General features: G+C 43.5%; 1 protein-coding gene across 8 annotated transcripts in view; it reads right to left on the reverse strand.

Annotated features, from left to right (window-relative positions):
• Positions 1 to 209: 209 nt before the first annotated feature.
• Positions 210 to 12,389, reverse strand: part of LOC103681660 (zinc finger protein 14-like) — a 79,691-nt gene continuing 67,511 nt past the window's right edge. For 4 of the 8 annotated variants that reach the window (XM_040629644.1, XM_040629643.1, XM_040629639.1 and 1 more), the window contains 4 exons: positions 4,885 to 5,011; positions 4,267 to 4,450; positions 2,017 to 3,697; positions 210 to 1,485 (listed from right to left, as the gene is read on the reverse strand). In XM_040629644.1, coding sequence (XP_040485578.1) covers positions 2,089 to 3,697; positions 4,267 to 4,450; positions 4,885 to 5,011 — 1,920 coding nt within the window. In that variant the 3' untranslated portion in view covers positions 210 to 1,485; positions 2,017 to 2,088. The remainder of the gene's footprint in view (positions 1,486 to 2,016; positions 3,698 to 4,266; positions 4,451 to 4,884; positions 5,012 to 12,389) is intronic. The other 4 variants (XM_040629647.1, XM_040629641.1, XM_040629640.1 and 1 more) reach the window with 3 other exon arrangements.

Consider the following 12,389-nt stretch of genomic DNA (forward strand, 5'->3'; position numbering starts at 1 on the left):
AGAACTAGGAAGATTCCCAACCAGCCCTGAGTAGCCAATCCAGAACGAACTCCACAGCACTCAGTGCTCCCCCAAGTCACAGAAACTGCAGCCCGGCCCATCCTTTAAAACTGATGCATCCTCCAGACTGTCCTGGTGAGTGTCCCCACCACAGTAGCACGACATACCCACTCCCCTTGTCGAAAGGCATGGTCCTGGAGGTCTTTGGCTGGATTACACGGACAAAATAAGTTTTTACTATCACAAATGAGCACGAAATCATGTTAATGTCAGAAGTTTTAAGTACATTAAAAAAAAAAAAACAACCTTACCAGAAAGAAAAGTACATGAATTTGTGCAAACCTGTTAACACCGACTCAGAAAAAGTGGTGCCTAAATTGGCAAAATTATAACATTGATTTCACACTCCGTAATTGCAATGGGCTATTTTAATATATCCTGAGTGAAAAGTAAAAAGAACGTTTCTTAGTATCCATGTCGGTGGAGAACATGGAGATGACAGGTTAGGCTTGAGAGAATGGAAGTCAAGGGCTTGCTGTCTGTTTTGAGCGAACTCTTTTTTTTTTTTTTAAGATTTTATTTATTTATTTGACAGAGATAGAGACAGCCAGCGAGAGAGGGAACACAAGCAGGGGGAGTGGGAGAGGAAGAAGCAGACTCATAGTGGAGGAGCCTGATGTGGGGCTCGATCCCATAACGCCGGGATCACGCCCTGAGCCAAAGGCAGACGCTTAACCGCTGTGCCACCCAGGCGCCCCTGAGCGGACTCTTGATTAAAAGCGGCAGGAATCAGTGTGATGGTCTCAAAGTCAGTGTCCATTCTGCTTTCTTTGTCTCATGCAAATTAGTCAATGAATGAACGTTCACCTAGAAGTATACGGGGAGACATTTAGGGAAGTACAATCCCAGTCTTATCCACATCTCCACAACGACATCCAGTATAACCATCTCCGTCTACACGTTTCAGTATGTCACAGGTCTCTTCTTCAGTCAAAGCTTGCTGTCCAAGTCACATGCAAAATCAAGGAAAAGAGTAAATTGGAGGAGCTAAAGATCACTCTTTGTAGAGTTTTGCATACTTAGAAATTTTTGCATTAAGCGAGTATTTCAGTAAGAAAAAAGAAATACGTAAGTAATGATACCCACTATGTGCCAAACTAGAACAGTAAGAAAACTGCAAAATTACCCAAGTCCTGTTATTCTAATGATACAGAAAAACTACTGTCTTGTTCGTCTCAGCCTGTCAGTAGTGATGCTGTCGGCTAGGAGAGCCAAGGCATGCTCACCTGGGCCACACTGCTTGTGGGGAGCTCCCACAGACATGCCCCCATCCAGACCCAGTGTTGTGACTGGACCGCTCCCTGTGGTTCTTACTATACTTGTAAGACCCACCTTAGCAACAGCCATCACGGAACCTAGAAGAACGAGGTTTATTGCTCATAAGTCCTGGGAAGGACGCAGCATACTTGGGGCCACACAGCAAGGCTGCAAGTAGAGAGAGAATGCAGAGCTGGTATTCTATGTATGTTGGGGTCAAGGGTGGGGTGCCTAGGGTTCTGCAGGTTGATGCTGTATTGGTGGGGGTGGCCTTCTTCTGTATCCAGCTGTTCTGCTGGCACCTGTATTCTAGAGCCAGTGATGTTTATTCCAGGTGGAGGTCTCTGCCGTGGATGTCTCAGCAGTCAAACACTCGTCGTCAAGCACTTATACTACAATACACTATGTAAGAGTTAAACTTTCTGTCACATTAAAAGCACACTTCAAATTACTATGGCTCAAACTGACTGAAAGATCGGGGGGGGTAACTACTTTTTGAAATTCTGCACTCTAGCTGGAGGAGGATTTAGAGAATCACTTCTCACGTGAACACTTATTTGTGAAAGAACTGGAAGTTCACTATCTAGAGACCCAATTTTAAATAAAGCAGTGACAAACACCATACCATATTTATAACATCCATACTCCTTCCTGGAGTACTATACATGGATTAGTGCAAGATTTTCCAACATTACTTACAATTATGGAACTCCTCTCTAGAAAGTATAACCTCACGAAATTTTTTCAAATGCTCCAGCATTTCTGGAGCTACTACCCGGTGTGCGTCCTGACATGGTTTCGGAAGGACGAGGGCCACTTGAAGGCCTTCCCACAGTGTTTACATGTATGCGGTTTCTCTCCAGTGTGTGTCCTCACGTGCTTTTGTAAGGACGAGGACCAACTGAAGGCTTTCCCACATTGTGCACATTCATAAGGCTTCTCTCCAGTGTGGGTCCGCATGTGGCCTTGGAAGGATCTGGAAGAAGTGAAGGCTCTCCCACAATTCTCACATTTATATAGTTTCTCTTCATTGTGAATTCTCTCATGTTCTCGAAAGGTTGAGGGCCAACTGAAGGCTTTTCCACACTGTTTACACTTGTAAGGTTTCTCTCCAGTGTGGGTCCGCACGTGGCCCTGGAAGGACTTGGGGGAACTGAAGGCTTTCCCACAATGCTCACAGTTGTGCAGCTTCTCCCCAGTGTGTGTCCTCACATGTACGTGGTAGGTTTCAGGCCAACTGAAGGCTTTCCCACATTCTGTGCATTTATAGGGCTTCTCTCCAGTGTGAGTCTTTTCATGTCGCTGGGAAGACTGGGGATAACTGAAGGTTTTCCCACACTGTTTGCATTCATAGGGCTTCTCTCCAATGTGTGTCATCATGTGTCTTTGAAAGGTGGAGGGGTAAGTGAAGGCTTTCCCACATTCCATACACTTATATGGCTTCTCCCCAGTGTGGGTTCTCTCGTGTCTAGTAAGACTGGCGAACTCGTGGAAGGCTGTGCTGCACTGCTTGCATTCGTAGGTTTTCTCTGCGGTGTGACTCTTTTTATGTTGAGCGAGGGAGTAGGGATGTCGAAACATTTTCCCACATAACTTACATTCATAGGGTTTCTCCCCAGTGTGTGTTATCAGGTGCCTTTGAAAGACTGAGGGATAAATAAAGACTTTCCCACATTCCTTACAGTTGTATGGCTTTTCTCCAGTGTGAGTTCGCACATGCCCAGTAAAACTGGAGAACTGACTGAAGGCTTGTCTGCACTGCTTGCATTCATAGGTTTTCTCTGAAGTGTGAATCTTCATATGTTGAGTGAGGGAGTAAGAATGGTGGAAGGCTTTTCCACATAACTTACATTCATAGGGCCTCTCCCCAGTGTGTGTTACCGTGTGTCTTTGAAAGATTGAGGGATAAATGAAAGCTTTCCCACATTCCTTACACTTATATGGCTTTTCCCTGCTGTGAGTTTTTGCATGTCTAGTAAGACTGGAGAACTCGTGGAAGGTTTTCCCACACTGCTTACATTCATAGTTTTTCTCTGGAGTGTGAATTCTGATATGTTGGGTGAGGGAGTAGAAATAAGGAAAGGTTTTCCCACATAATTTACATCCATAGGGCTTCTGTCCAGTGTGAGTTCGTAGGTGTGCACGACAAATGCAAGCCTGCTTGCACGCCTGACATGGATATGGTTTTTGTCCACAGTGAGATCTCACGTGCCTCTTAAGAGAAGAAAGATGCATGAAGCCTCTCCCACACTTGGTGCATTCATAGAGTTTTACTCCAGTAGAAATATTCTTGCAGAAATTAAAATGGGGAAACTGGCTGCACGTTTCTCTGTGTTGATTTCTTTCATTACTTTCACAGAATCTGTCTGTCACAGGATTTCTGTTAAAAGTTAAGCACTTTATCAATGTTATGTTTATTAATGACTTGTTATTAGCAACTAATAAGTATTAGAACCAGATGACTAACTGCATTTTAGTATACAGGAAATTTTTCTACCCTCTGTGGATTGTCTTAGAGTTAACTAAATGCCCTAGAAGTGACCTCTATCATGTTCACTGTTCATACTGTTTATCATGTATGGGGTCTTCCTAGAAGACTAACTGAATTATGCTTCAAACATGAAATGTCTCAGTCAAGTTTTTAAAAACTTTCTTAGAATTCTAAATAGATTTGGGGGCACCTGGGTGGCTCAGCCAGTTAAGCATCTGCCTTCAGCTCAGGGCATGATCCCAGGGTCCTGGGATCAAGCCTTGCATTGGGCTCCTTGCTCAGTGGGGAGTCAGCTTCATCCTCTCCCTCTGTCCCTCAACTACCCCCTACCGCTTGTGCTCTCTCAAACAGATTTGGACCTGGGTTTTTTTTTTTTTGTTTTTTTTTTTTTAAATTTCATGACATACCAAAACTCTGTCCTGGGATTAGTACTGCTTTATCTGGTGAATACAACTCACCTCAAGTGTCTTGAATGGTTTCCATGCTGATCTTCAATGCTATGGTCTTCCCAGTTTTTTTCTAAAATGTAGGCACAAGAATGATTTCTTGTGAATTTTGCCATATTCTGTTCACTAGGGTTTTTTTCCTCATGTCTATCCTGTTGAGAAACCAACCCACTGGCTTTAAATAGTGTTTCATAATCTGAAACAAAAAGGTGAATGAATATATTAAAGGAAGAAGGAACTTATGAGTAAAGAAAGCCTTGGAGGACTTTAGTGCTTTCAGGACTTAATCAATGGCAGGCAGGAGGGGTCAAAATGGTAGGCAATTTACTAACGACTATCACAAATTTTCCAAGAAACCTCTCTGTGAACCAGAACAACACATGCAGCCAATCCCCCATTACTGAAGCCAAAGGAGCTTCAAGTCTTTGAACCAAGACAAAAATAAAACCTCAGTTTAATGCATACATTTCCACTGTCATGGAGACGTTATTAGGTTGTAGGTCCGTGATGGCTGTGACCATATCAGGAAAACCAGTGTGTTCCTTTTCCACATTTCAAATTGTGGAAAAAACACTGACAAGAGATACTTATTTACTAAATGACTAAGTGAAGGCCTGAAGCCATCCTTACCCACTGAGACCAGGTTCTGGAAAGTTTCCAGCATCACATCCCTGTAGAGGTTCTTCTGCATAGAATCCAGCAAAGCCCACTCATCCAGAGTGAAGTCCACAGCCACATCCTCAAAGACCACCGAGTCCTGAAACAAATGAATGTGTGCAGGAGGAAGGGTGAGTCTGAAAGCCCTGGGGAACTAAATTCATTGGAAGTTCAAATCAGATCCTCTGGACTCACTATATGCGCTTTGACTCTAACAGGCTTACCTGTACCACTGAGGAGCCAATCTTTTTTTTTTTTTTTTAAGATTTTATTTATTTATTTGACACAGAGAGAGACAGCCAGTGAGAGAGGGAACACAAGCAGGGGGAGTGGGAGAGGAAGAAGCAGGCTGCCAGCAGAGGAGCCTGACGTGGGGCTCGACCCCAGAACACCAGGATCACGCCCTGAGCCGAAGGCAGACGCTTAACGACTGCGCCACCCAGGCGCCCCTGAGGAGCCAATCTTAATGCAGTATTTACCATGACCACTCTCGTCTTACTCCTGTCAGCAGGACCCAGAGAGATAAGCCATGCACGTGACATAAATACTCTGTTGGAAAGTATGCAGAAAAAAGGTGACAGATATCAATTGTCCAAACCCTGAATACTCTTTAGGACTAGCCCTTGACCCACTTCTGGGAGGAAATCTGCACGCCCTCAGAATACGTGGACTAATAAGAGTGTCTGTGTATATAGCTGGGGCCTTGGGCCATGGCACATACTGTATCAGACTTCCAGAGGAGCTGGATGCTGAGAAGCTAAGACCAGTCACACAGAAGTGCCCATCATTAACCCTCAATGAAAACCCCACAGTCCAAACCTGGGTGAGTGCCCCTGGCTAGAAGTATTTCATAAAAGTTGTCCGACATTAAGCTCTGTCTGTACAGTTGCATTGAGAAGGGATGACTTGGAGCTTGATCCTGGTTTCTCCTGGAGTCTGCTTCGTGTTCTTTTCTATTCACTAATTTTAATACAGACCCTTTCCCCGTACTTAACTGGAGCACTGTGTATAACAGCTTTTCTGAAATAAGTCCTTCTGTGGAATAAATATTTCTGTGAGCCCTTGTAGTGAGTCTTCATACCTGAGGTTGGTTTGGAGACTCCTGACACAGAGCACCATCAACTCCCTGCGTTATAAAGTACTTCACCACAGAGGCTAGCAGCAGATTGAAACTGCCAAGATAAAGAATTAGTGAGCGTGAAGACAGACTGGTTATGCAATCTGAAGAACAGAGAGAATAAAAATGAAGACAGAAGAAATGTACGGTACTGTTTAGTGTACCAACACACACACGCTGGCCGTACGAGAATGGGTGCGGAAGGAACAGAATACTCGAGAAATAATGACTAAAAACGTCCTAGATTTGTTGAAAATCAGCTACACATCCAGATACTCAATGGACTCCACAGAATAAAACCACAAAGAGATCCACGAACAGATACATCATGGTGAAAATTGTGGAAGCCAGATATGAGGAGAAATCATGAAAGCAGCAAGAGAGAAACCTGTCAACTAAAGGGAACCACAATAAGACAAGAGCTGATTCTTAGCAGAGACAGTGGAGGTCAAAGGTAATGGGGTAACGTATTTGGAGTGCTGAGAGAATGAGCAACTCCCAATAAAGGATCTATATCCCAAAAGCTTCTTTTAAAAGTGAAGGCAAAATGAACACATTTCCAGATAAACAAATCCGAGAATATTTTTTTCCCAGGAGAAGCACCTCATAAGAAAATACTAAGAAAATTCTTTAAACTGATAGCAATTGAGGCAGGGAGCTTAGATGACAACATAGTAGGAGGATTCCAGTCTTGCCTCATCTCTAGAGCACAGCTAGATAGTATCAAATCATTCTGAATACCCAAGAAATTGACCTGCATGCTGACAGAACTGCACAACTAAAGGGAGGAAAGAGGTCACACTAAGGACAGTAGGAGGTGTGGAGGTGTGGTTTAGCGGAAACGATCACAGGTGCTACAGAGGGAAGGGAGCCATGGTTGCAGAGAAAGGTGAGACAGGAACACATGGGAATGTACAAGGAGAACACTTCCCCAAAGCTATTGGCTGGGAAAACGAGAGGGGCTGATTTCCGTGAGTTTTTGCAACCAGTACAGGTCAAAGGCTGGAGTTAAAGAAGTTGGCAGGCTTGACTGGGATAGAGCCCTAAGGGCACTGCCCTACTCCTGCACCGAAGGCATGCAAACAGTCCCAGGGTGGACAGCGTGATCTGAAGATCATCTAATGGGCACAGGGAGAGACTGTTCACTCTTCTTGAAGTGCATCTGTGAGTGGTGACGTTCACAGAATTGCCTCTCAGGGCACAAAAGAGCCTGCAGGTGCCATGTCCCTCCCCAACCCCTTCGCATAGGAGCAGAGACACCTGCTGAGGGCAGCTAAGCCCGACACTGGCTGTTTAGCCTGCTTGCTCATAATCCCACACCCCTGTGATCTGATGCCGCTGCCCTTCTGGATCAAACAGCATCAATCCCAGCACAGTGAGATACTTTTCCAGAAGACCAGCACAGGTCCCCAGCACACCAGGTTCCTGAAGTTTGCAGTTTTAAAAGACAACGTGGCTGGGTGTAGAGCCCAAAGTGCATTGCACTATTCCAGGCAGACAGTCAACATGGACACGGTTTGAGAACAGCAATCTGAAAAACACCTAGGATACGTGAGGGGAAATTAGGAGGGATTCCCTCAGAGCGGCAAGCATGAACTCCGCTCTCAGGGGACAAAGGAGCTGGCTGGTGCCATTTCCCTACACTGCCCCTCAGCATAAACCAACTTCAGTAAATGGCACAGCACCAACACTGACTGCCTAACCTGCTTACACCAAGTCCTGCCTCCCTGCACTCTGCGGGTACTGCTTTTGTCAAACAAGTATGCATAAGGACCAGCACAGCAGGCCCCTGCCCCAGAAGACCAGCGCAACCACCCCCCCCCACACACACACACAATGTCTACTGACAGTAGTTTCTGCAAAGCTTCAGTTCTAGTGGAAATAGCACCAGGTCTCATTTAACAAGCAAACCAGAGCACGCCTAGTTAAATCTCACCCAACTCTGGCAAAGGTCCAAACTGCCCCACTGCAGGCAAAGACACCCTCTGTAGATGACTGAACTGAGGAACAGAGCAACCAAAACACAACAGTGAGTGCACGCAGCACACACCAGAGACAATTTCCGAAGTACCAGGCCCTAAACATTATATGACCTCTTCATAAAGCCATTACTCTCAGGAGCAGGAAAGATTACAGGCTTGCCTGCCTGCCTGCCTTCCTTCCTCCCTCCCTCCTTCCTTCCATTTTATTTATTTATTCGACACAGAGAGAGAGACAGCAACAGAGGGAACACAAGCAGGGGAAGTGGGAGAGGAAGAAGCAGGCTCCCAGCGGAGGAGCCTGATGCAGGGCTCGATCCCAGGACTCTGGGATCACGCCCTGAGCCAAAGGCAGATGCTTAACAACTGAGCCACCCAGGCACCCCAGATTACAGGCTTTCCTAATACACAGAAGAAGACAGACCCCTAGACCAAATGCCAATACAGAGGAATTCATCCCCCCAAAAAAGAACAAGAAAAGGTCACAGCCTGAAACAGATATAAGCAATATGCTTGATGCTGAATTTAAAACAATCGTAAGGATACTAACTGGGCTTGAGAAAAGCATGGAAGACATCAGGGAGATACCACAGATATAAAAGAGCTAAAAACTAGTCAGGCTGAAATAAAAAATGCTATTTGTGAGATTTGAAACCAAGTGGATGTAATGACCAAAGATGGAAGAAGCAGAGGAATAAATAATTGACCTAGAAGATAAAATTCTGCAAAATAATGAAGCTGTACAAAATAGAGAAAGAGAGATCATGAAAAGAGACTTAGGGAACTCAGTGACTCAATCAAACATAATATCATAGGAGTCTCAGAAGGAGAGAGAGAAAAGGGGGAGAAAATTTGTGTGAAAAAATAATAGCTGAAAACTTCCCTAAGATGGGTAAGGAAATAGACATCCAAATCCCGGAGGTACAGAGAACTCCCATAAAAATCAACAGAAGTAGGGTAACACCAAGACATACTGTATTTAAGTTTGTAAAATACAGTGATAAAAAAAACATCCTAAAAGCAGCAAGACGAAGGAAGTCCCTAACCTATAAGGGAAGACATATAAGGGTAGCAGCTGATCTCTCCACAGAAACTTGGCAAGCCAGAAGAAAGTGGCATGATATACTCAACGTGCTGAATGGGAACAATCTGCAGCCCAGAATACTCTATCCAGCAAGGCTATCATTCAGAATAGGAGAGAGAAAGACTTTGCCAGACAAACAAAAACTAAAGGAGTTCATGACCACTAAACGAGCCCTGCAAGAAATATTAAAGGGGAGTGTTGAGTGGAGGAAAAAAGACCCAAAATAACAAAGACTAGAAAGGAACAGAGAAAAATCTCCAGAAACAATGATAAAACAAGTAATAAAATGGCATTAAATACGTATCTATCAATAATTATGCTGAATGTAAGTGGACTAAATGCTCCAATCAAAAGACAGGATGTCAGAATGGCTTAAAAACAAAACAAAACCCTGAATGCTGCCTATAAGAGATTAATTTTAGACCTAGAGACCTGCAGATTGAAAGTTGAGAGACTTTGGAGAAACACTTATCATGCTAATGACATCAAAAGAAAGCCAGAGTAGCGACACCTATATCAAACTAGATTTTAAACAAAAGACTGTAACAAGAGACAAGGAAGGGCACTACATCATAATAAAGGGGAATACCCAACAAGAAGATCTAGCAATTGTAAATATTCATGCCCTCAACTTGGGAGCACCTAAATATATAAAACAATAACAAATATAAAGGAACTCATCGATAACAATACAATCATAGCAAGGGACTGTAACACCCCACTCACAGCAATGGACAGATCATCTAAGCAGAAAATCAACAAGGAAACCATGGCTTTGAATGACACACTGGACCAGATGGACTTAACATATATTCAGAACATTTCATCCTAAAGTAGCAGAGTACATATTCCTTTTGAGTGCACATGGAACGTTCTCCAGAGTAGGTCATACACTGGGTCACATATCAGGCCTCAACAATTACAGATAAGACTGAGATCAGACCATGCATGTTTTAAGAACACACTAGAGGGGTGCCTGGGTGGCACAGCGGTTAAGCGTCTGCCTTCAGCTCAGGGTGTGATCCCGGCATTATGGGATCGAGCCCCACATCAGGCTCTTCCGCTATGAGCCTGCTTCTTCCTTTCCCACTCCCCCTGGCTGTCTCTATCTCTGTCAAATAAATAAATAAAATCTTAAAAAAAAAAAAGGAATCTTAAAAAAAAGAACACAACACTATGAAATGAAGTCAACTACAAGAAAAAAATTTGGAAGACCACAAATACATGGAGGTTAAAGAACATCCTACTAGGGATGCCTGGGTGGCTGAGTCCATTAAGTGTCTGCCTTCAGCTCAGGTCATGATCCCAGGGTCTTGGGATTGAGTCTCGTGCAGAGCTTCCTTGCTCAGCAGGGAGCCTGCTTCTCCCTCTGCCTGCTGCTCCGCCTGCTTGTGCTCTCTCTGACAAATAAATAAAATCTTTAAAAAGAACATTCTAGGGGCGCCTGGGTGGCACAGCGGTTAAGCGTCTGCCTTCCGCTCAGGGCGTGATCCCAGGGTCTTGGGATTGAGTCTCGTGCAGAGCTTCCTTGCTCAGCAGGGAGCCTGCTTCTCCCTCTGCCTGCTGCTCCGCCTGCTTGTGCTCTCTCTGACAAATAAATAAAATCTTAAAAAAAAAACATTCTACTAAAGAATGAATGGGTCAACCAGTAAATTAAAGAAGAAATATAAAAAACACATGGAAACAAAACAAAAACACAACAGTCCAAAACCGCTGGGATGCAGCAAAAGTGGTCGTAAGAGGGAAGTCTCTAGCAATACAGGTCTACCTCAAGAAACAAGAAAAATCTCAGAGAAAAACAACCTAATCTTACACCTAAAGAAGCTAGAAAAAGAGCTACAAACGAAGCCTAAAGCTAGCAGAGGAAGGGAAATAATAACTATCAGAGCAGAAATAAATGATACAGAACTAAAAACAAAAAAAACAAAAAACAGTGGAACAGATCAATGAAACCAGGAGCTGGTTCTGTGAAAAAACTAATAAAATTGATAAACCCCTAGCCAGACTAATAAAAAAGAAAAGAGAAAGGACTCAAATAAAATCACAAATGAGAAAAAAGAAGGACCACTCACACCACAGAAATACAATTATAAGAGACTATTATGACAAATTAAATGCCACCAAATTGGACAATCTGGAAGAAATAGGTAAATTCCTAGAAATATATAAACTACCAAAACTGAAGCAGGAAAGAAATAGGAAATTTGAACAGACCCATAACCAGCAAAGAAATGGAATCATTAATAAAAAATCTCGCAATAAACAAAAGTCCAGGGCCGGGTGGCTTCCCAGGTGAATTCTACCAGACATGTAAAGAAGAGTTAATATCTGTTCTTCCCAAATTAGTCCAACAAATAGAAATGGAAGGAAAAACCTCCTAACTCATTCTACAAGGCCCACATCACCCTGATTCCCAAAACAAAGATTCCACTAAAAAAGAACTACAGGCCAATAACCCTGATGAACAAGGATACAAAAAATGTTAACAAAATACTAGTAAATCAAATCCAAAAGTATGCTAAAAGAATCATTCATTGCAATCAAGTAGGATTCATTCCTGTGTCATCGCACACTGAAATAAAGTTCAGACCCCAATATGAGCAGCCGTGCAGGGCTGCCTCTGCAAGGGAGAGTAGAAGCAGCTGAATTCTGCACGCAGCTTTTTTTTTTTTTTTTAATCAGAAAAGCAAGGACAGATGCACCAAAGTGTGGGAAAGGAGTACAAAGGGATGGTAAGTGTCTTGAAGCAGGCTTGCATTCTCCCCTATGTGCAGGCACACAGGGAGTCATGGGATAAGGGAGGAGTGGGATGTTTGGGCTAGCAATCACCAGGTGCAGAAAGGGAGGACTGAGGGTTACATTCTTTCATAGCTCCTAACATATGCCCTATCCCTGGGGAGTGTGGGATCCTGCTCCTACAGGGCCGTTGCATTCAAGAGCCCAAGAGCAGAAATGCTGCTGATGCTTCAGCTGCTTCCGCAGTCATCCCTTAGTGCTTACAATATATTTTCTAAGAATAACTCCATGTTCCTCGGCTGTAAGAGTGGTTCAATATTTGCAAACCAATCAATGTGATCCACCACAATAATAAAAGAAAAGAAAAGAAACATAGGATCCTCTCAATAGATGCAGAAAAAGCATTTGACAAAATACAGCATCCATTCAAGGTAAAATCCCTCAACAAAGTAGGGTTAGAGGGAACATACCTCAACATAATAAAGGCCATATATGAAAAGCCCACAGGTAATATCATCCTCAATGGGGAAAGTCTGAGAGCTTTTCCTTTACAGTTGGGAAT

The sequence above is a fragment of the Ursus maritimus genome, unplaced genomic scaffold (genome assembly GCF_017311325.1).
Source record: "Ursus maritimus isolate PB19 unplaced genomic scaffold, ASM1731132v1 scaffold_14, whole genome shotgun sequence".
Classification (NCBI taxonomy): Eukaryota; Metazoa; Chordata; class Mammalia; order Carnivora; family Ursidae; genus Ursus; species Ursus maritimus.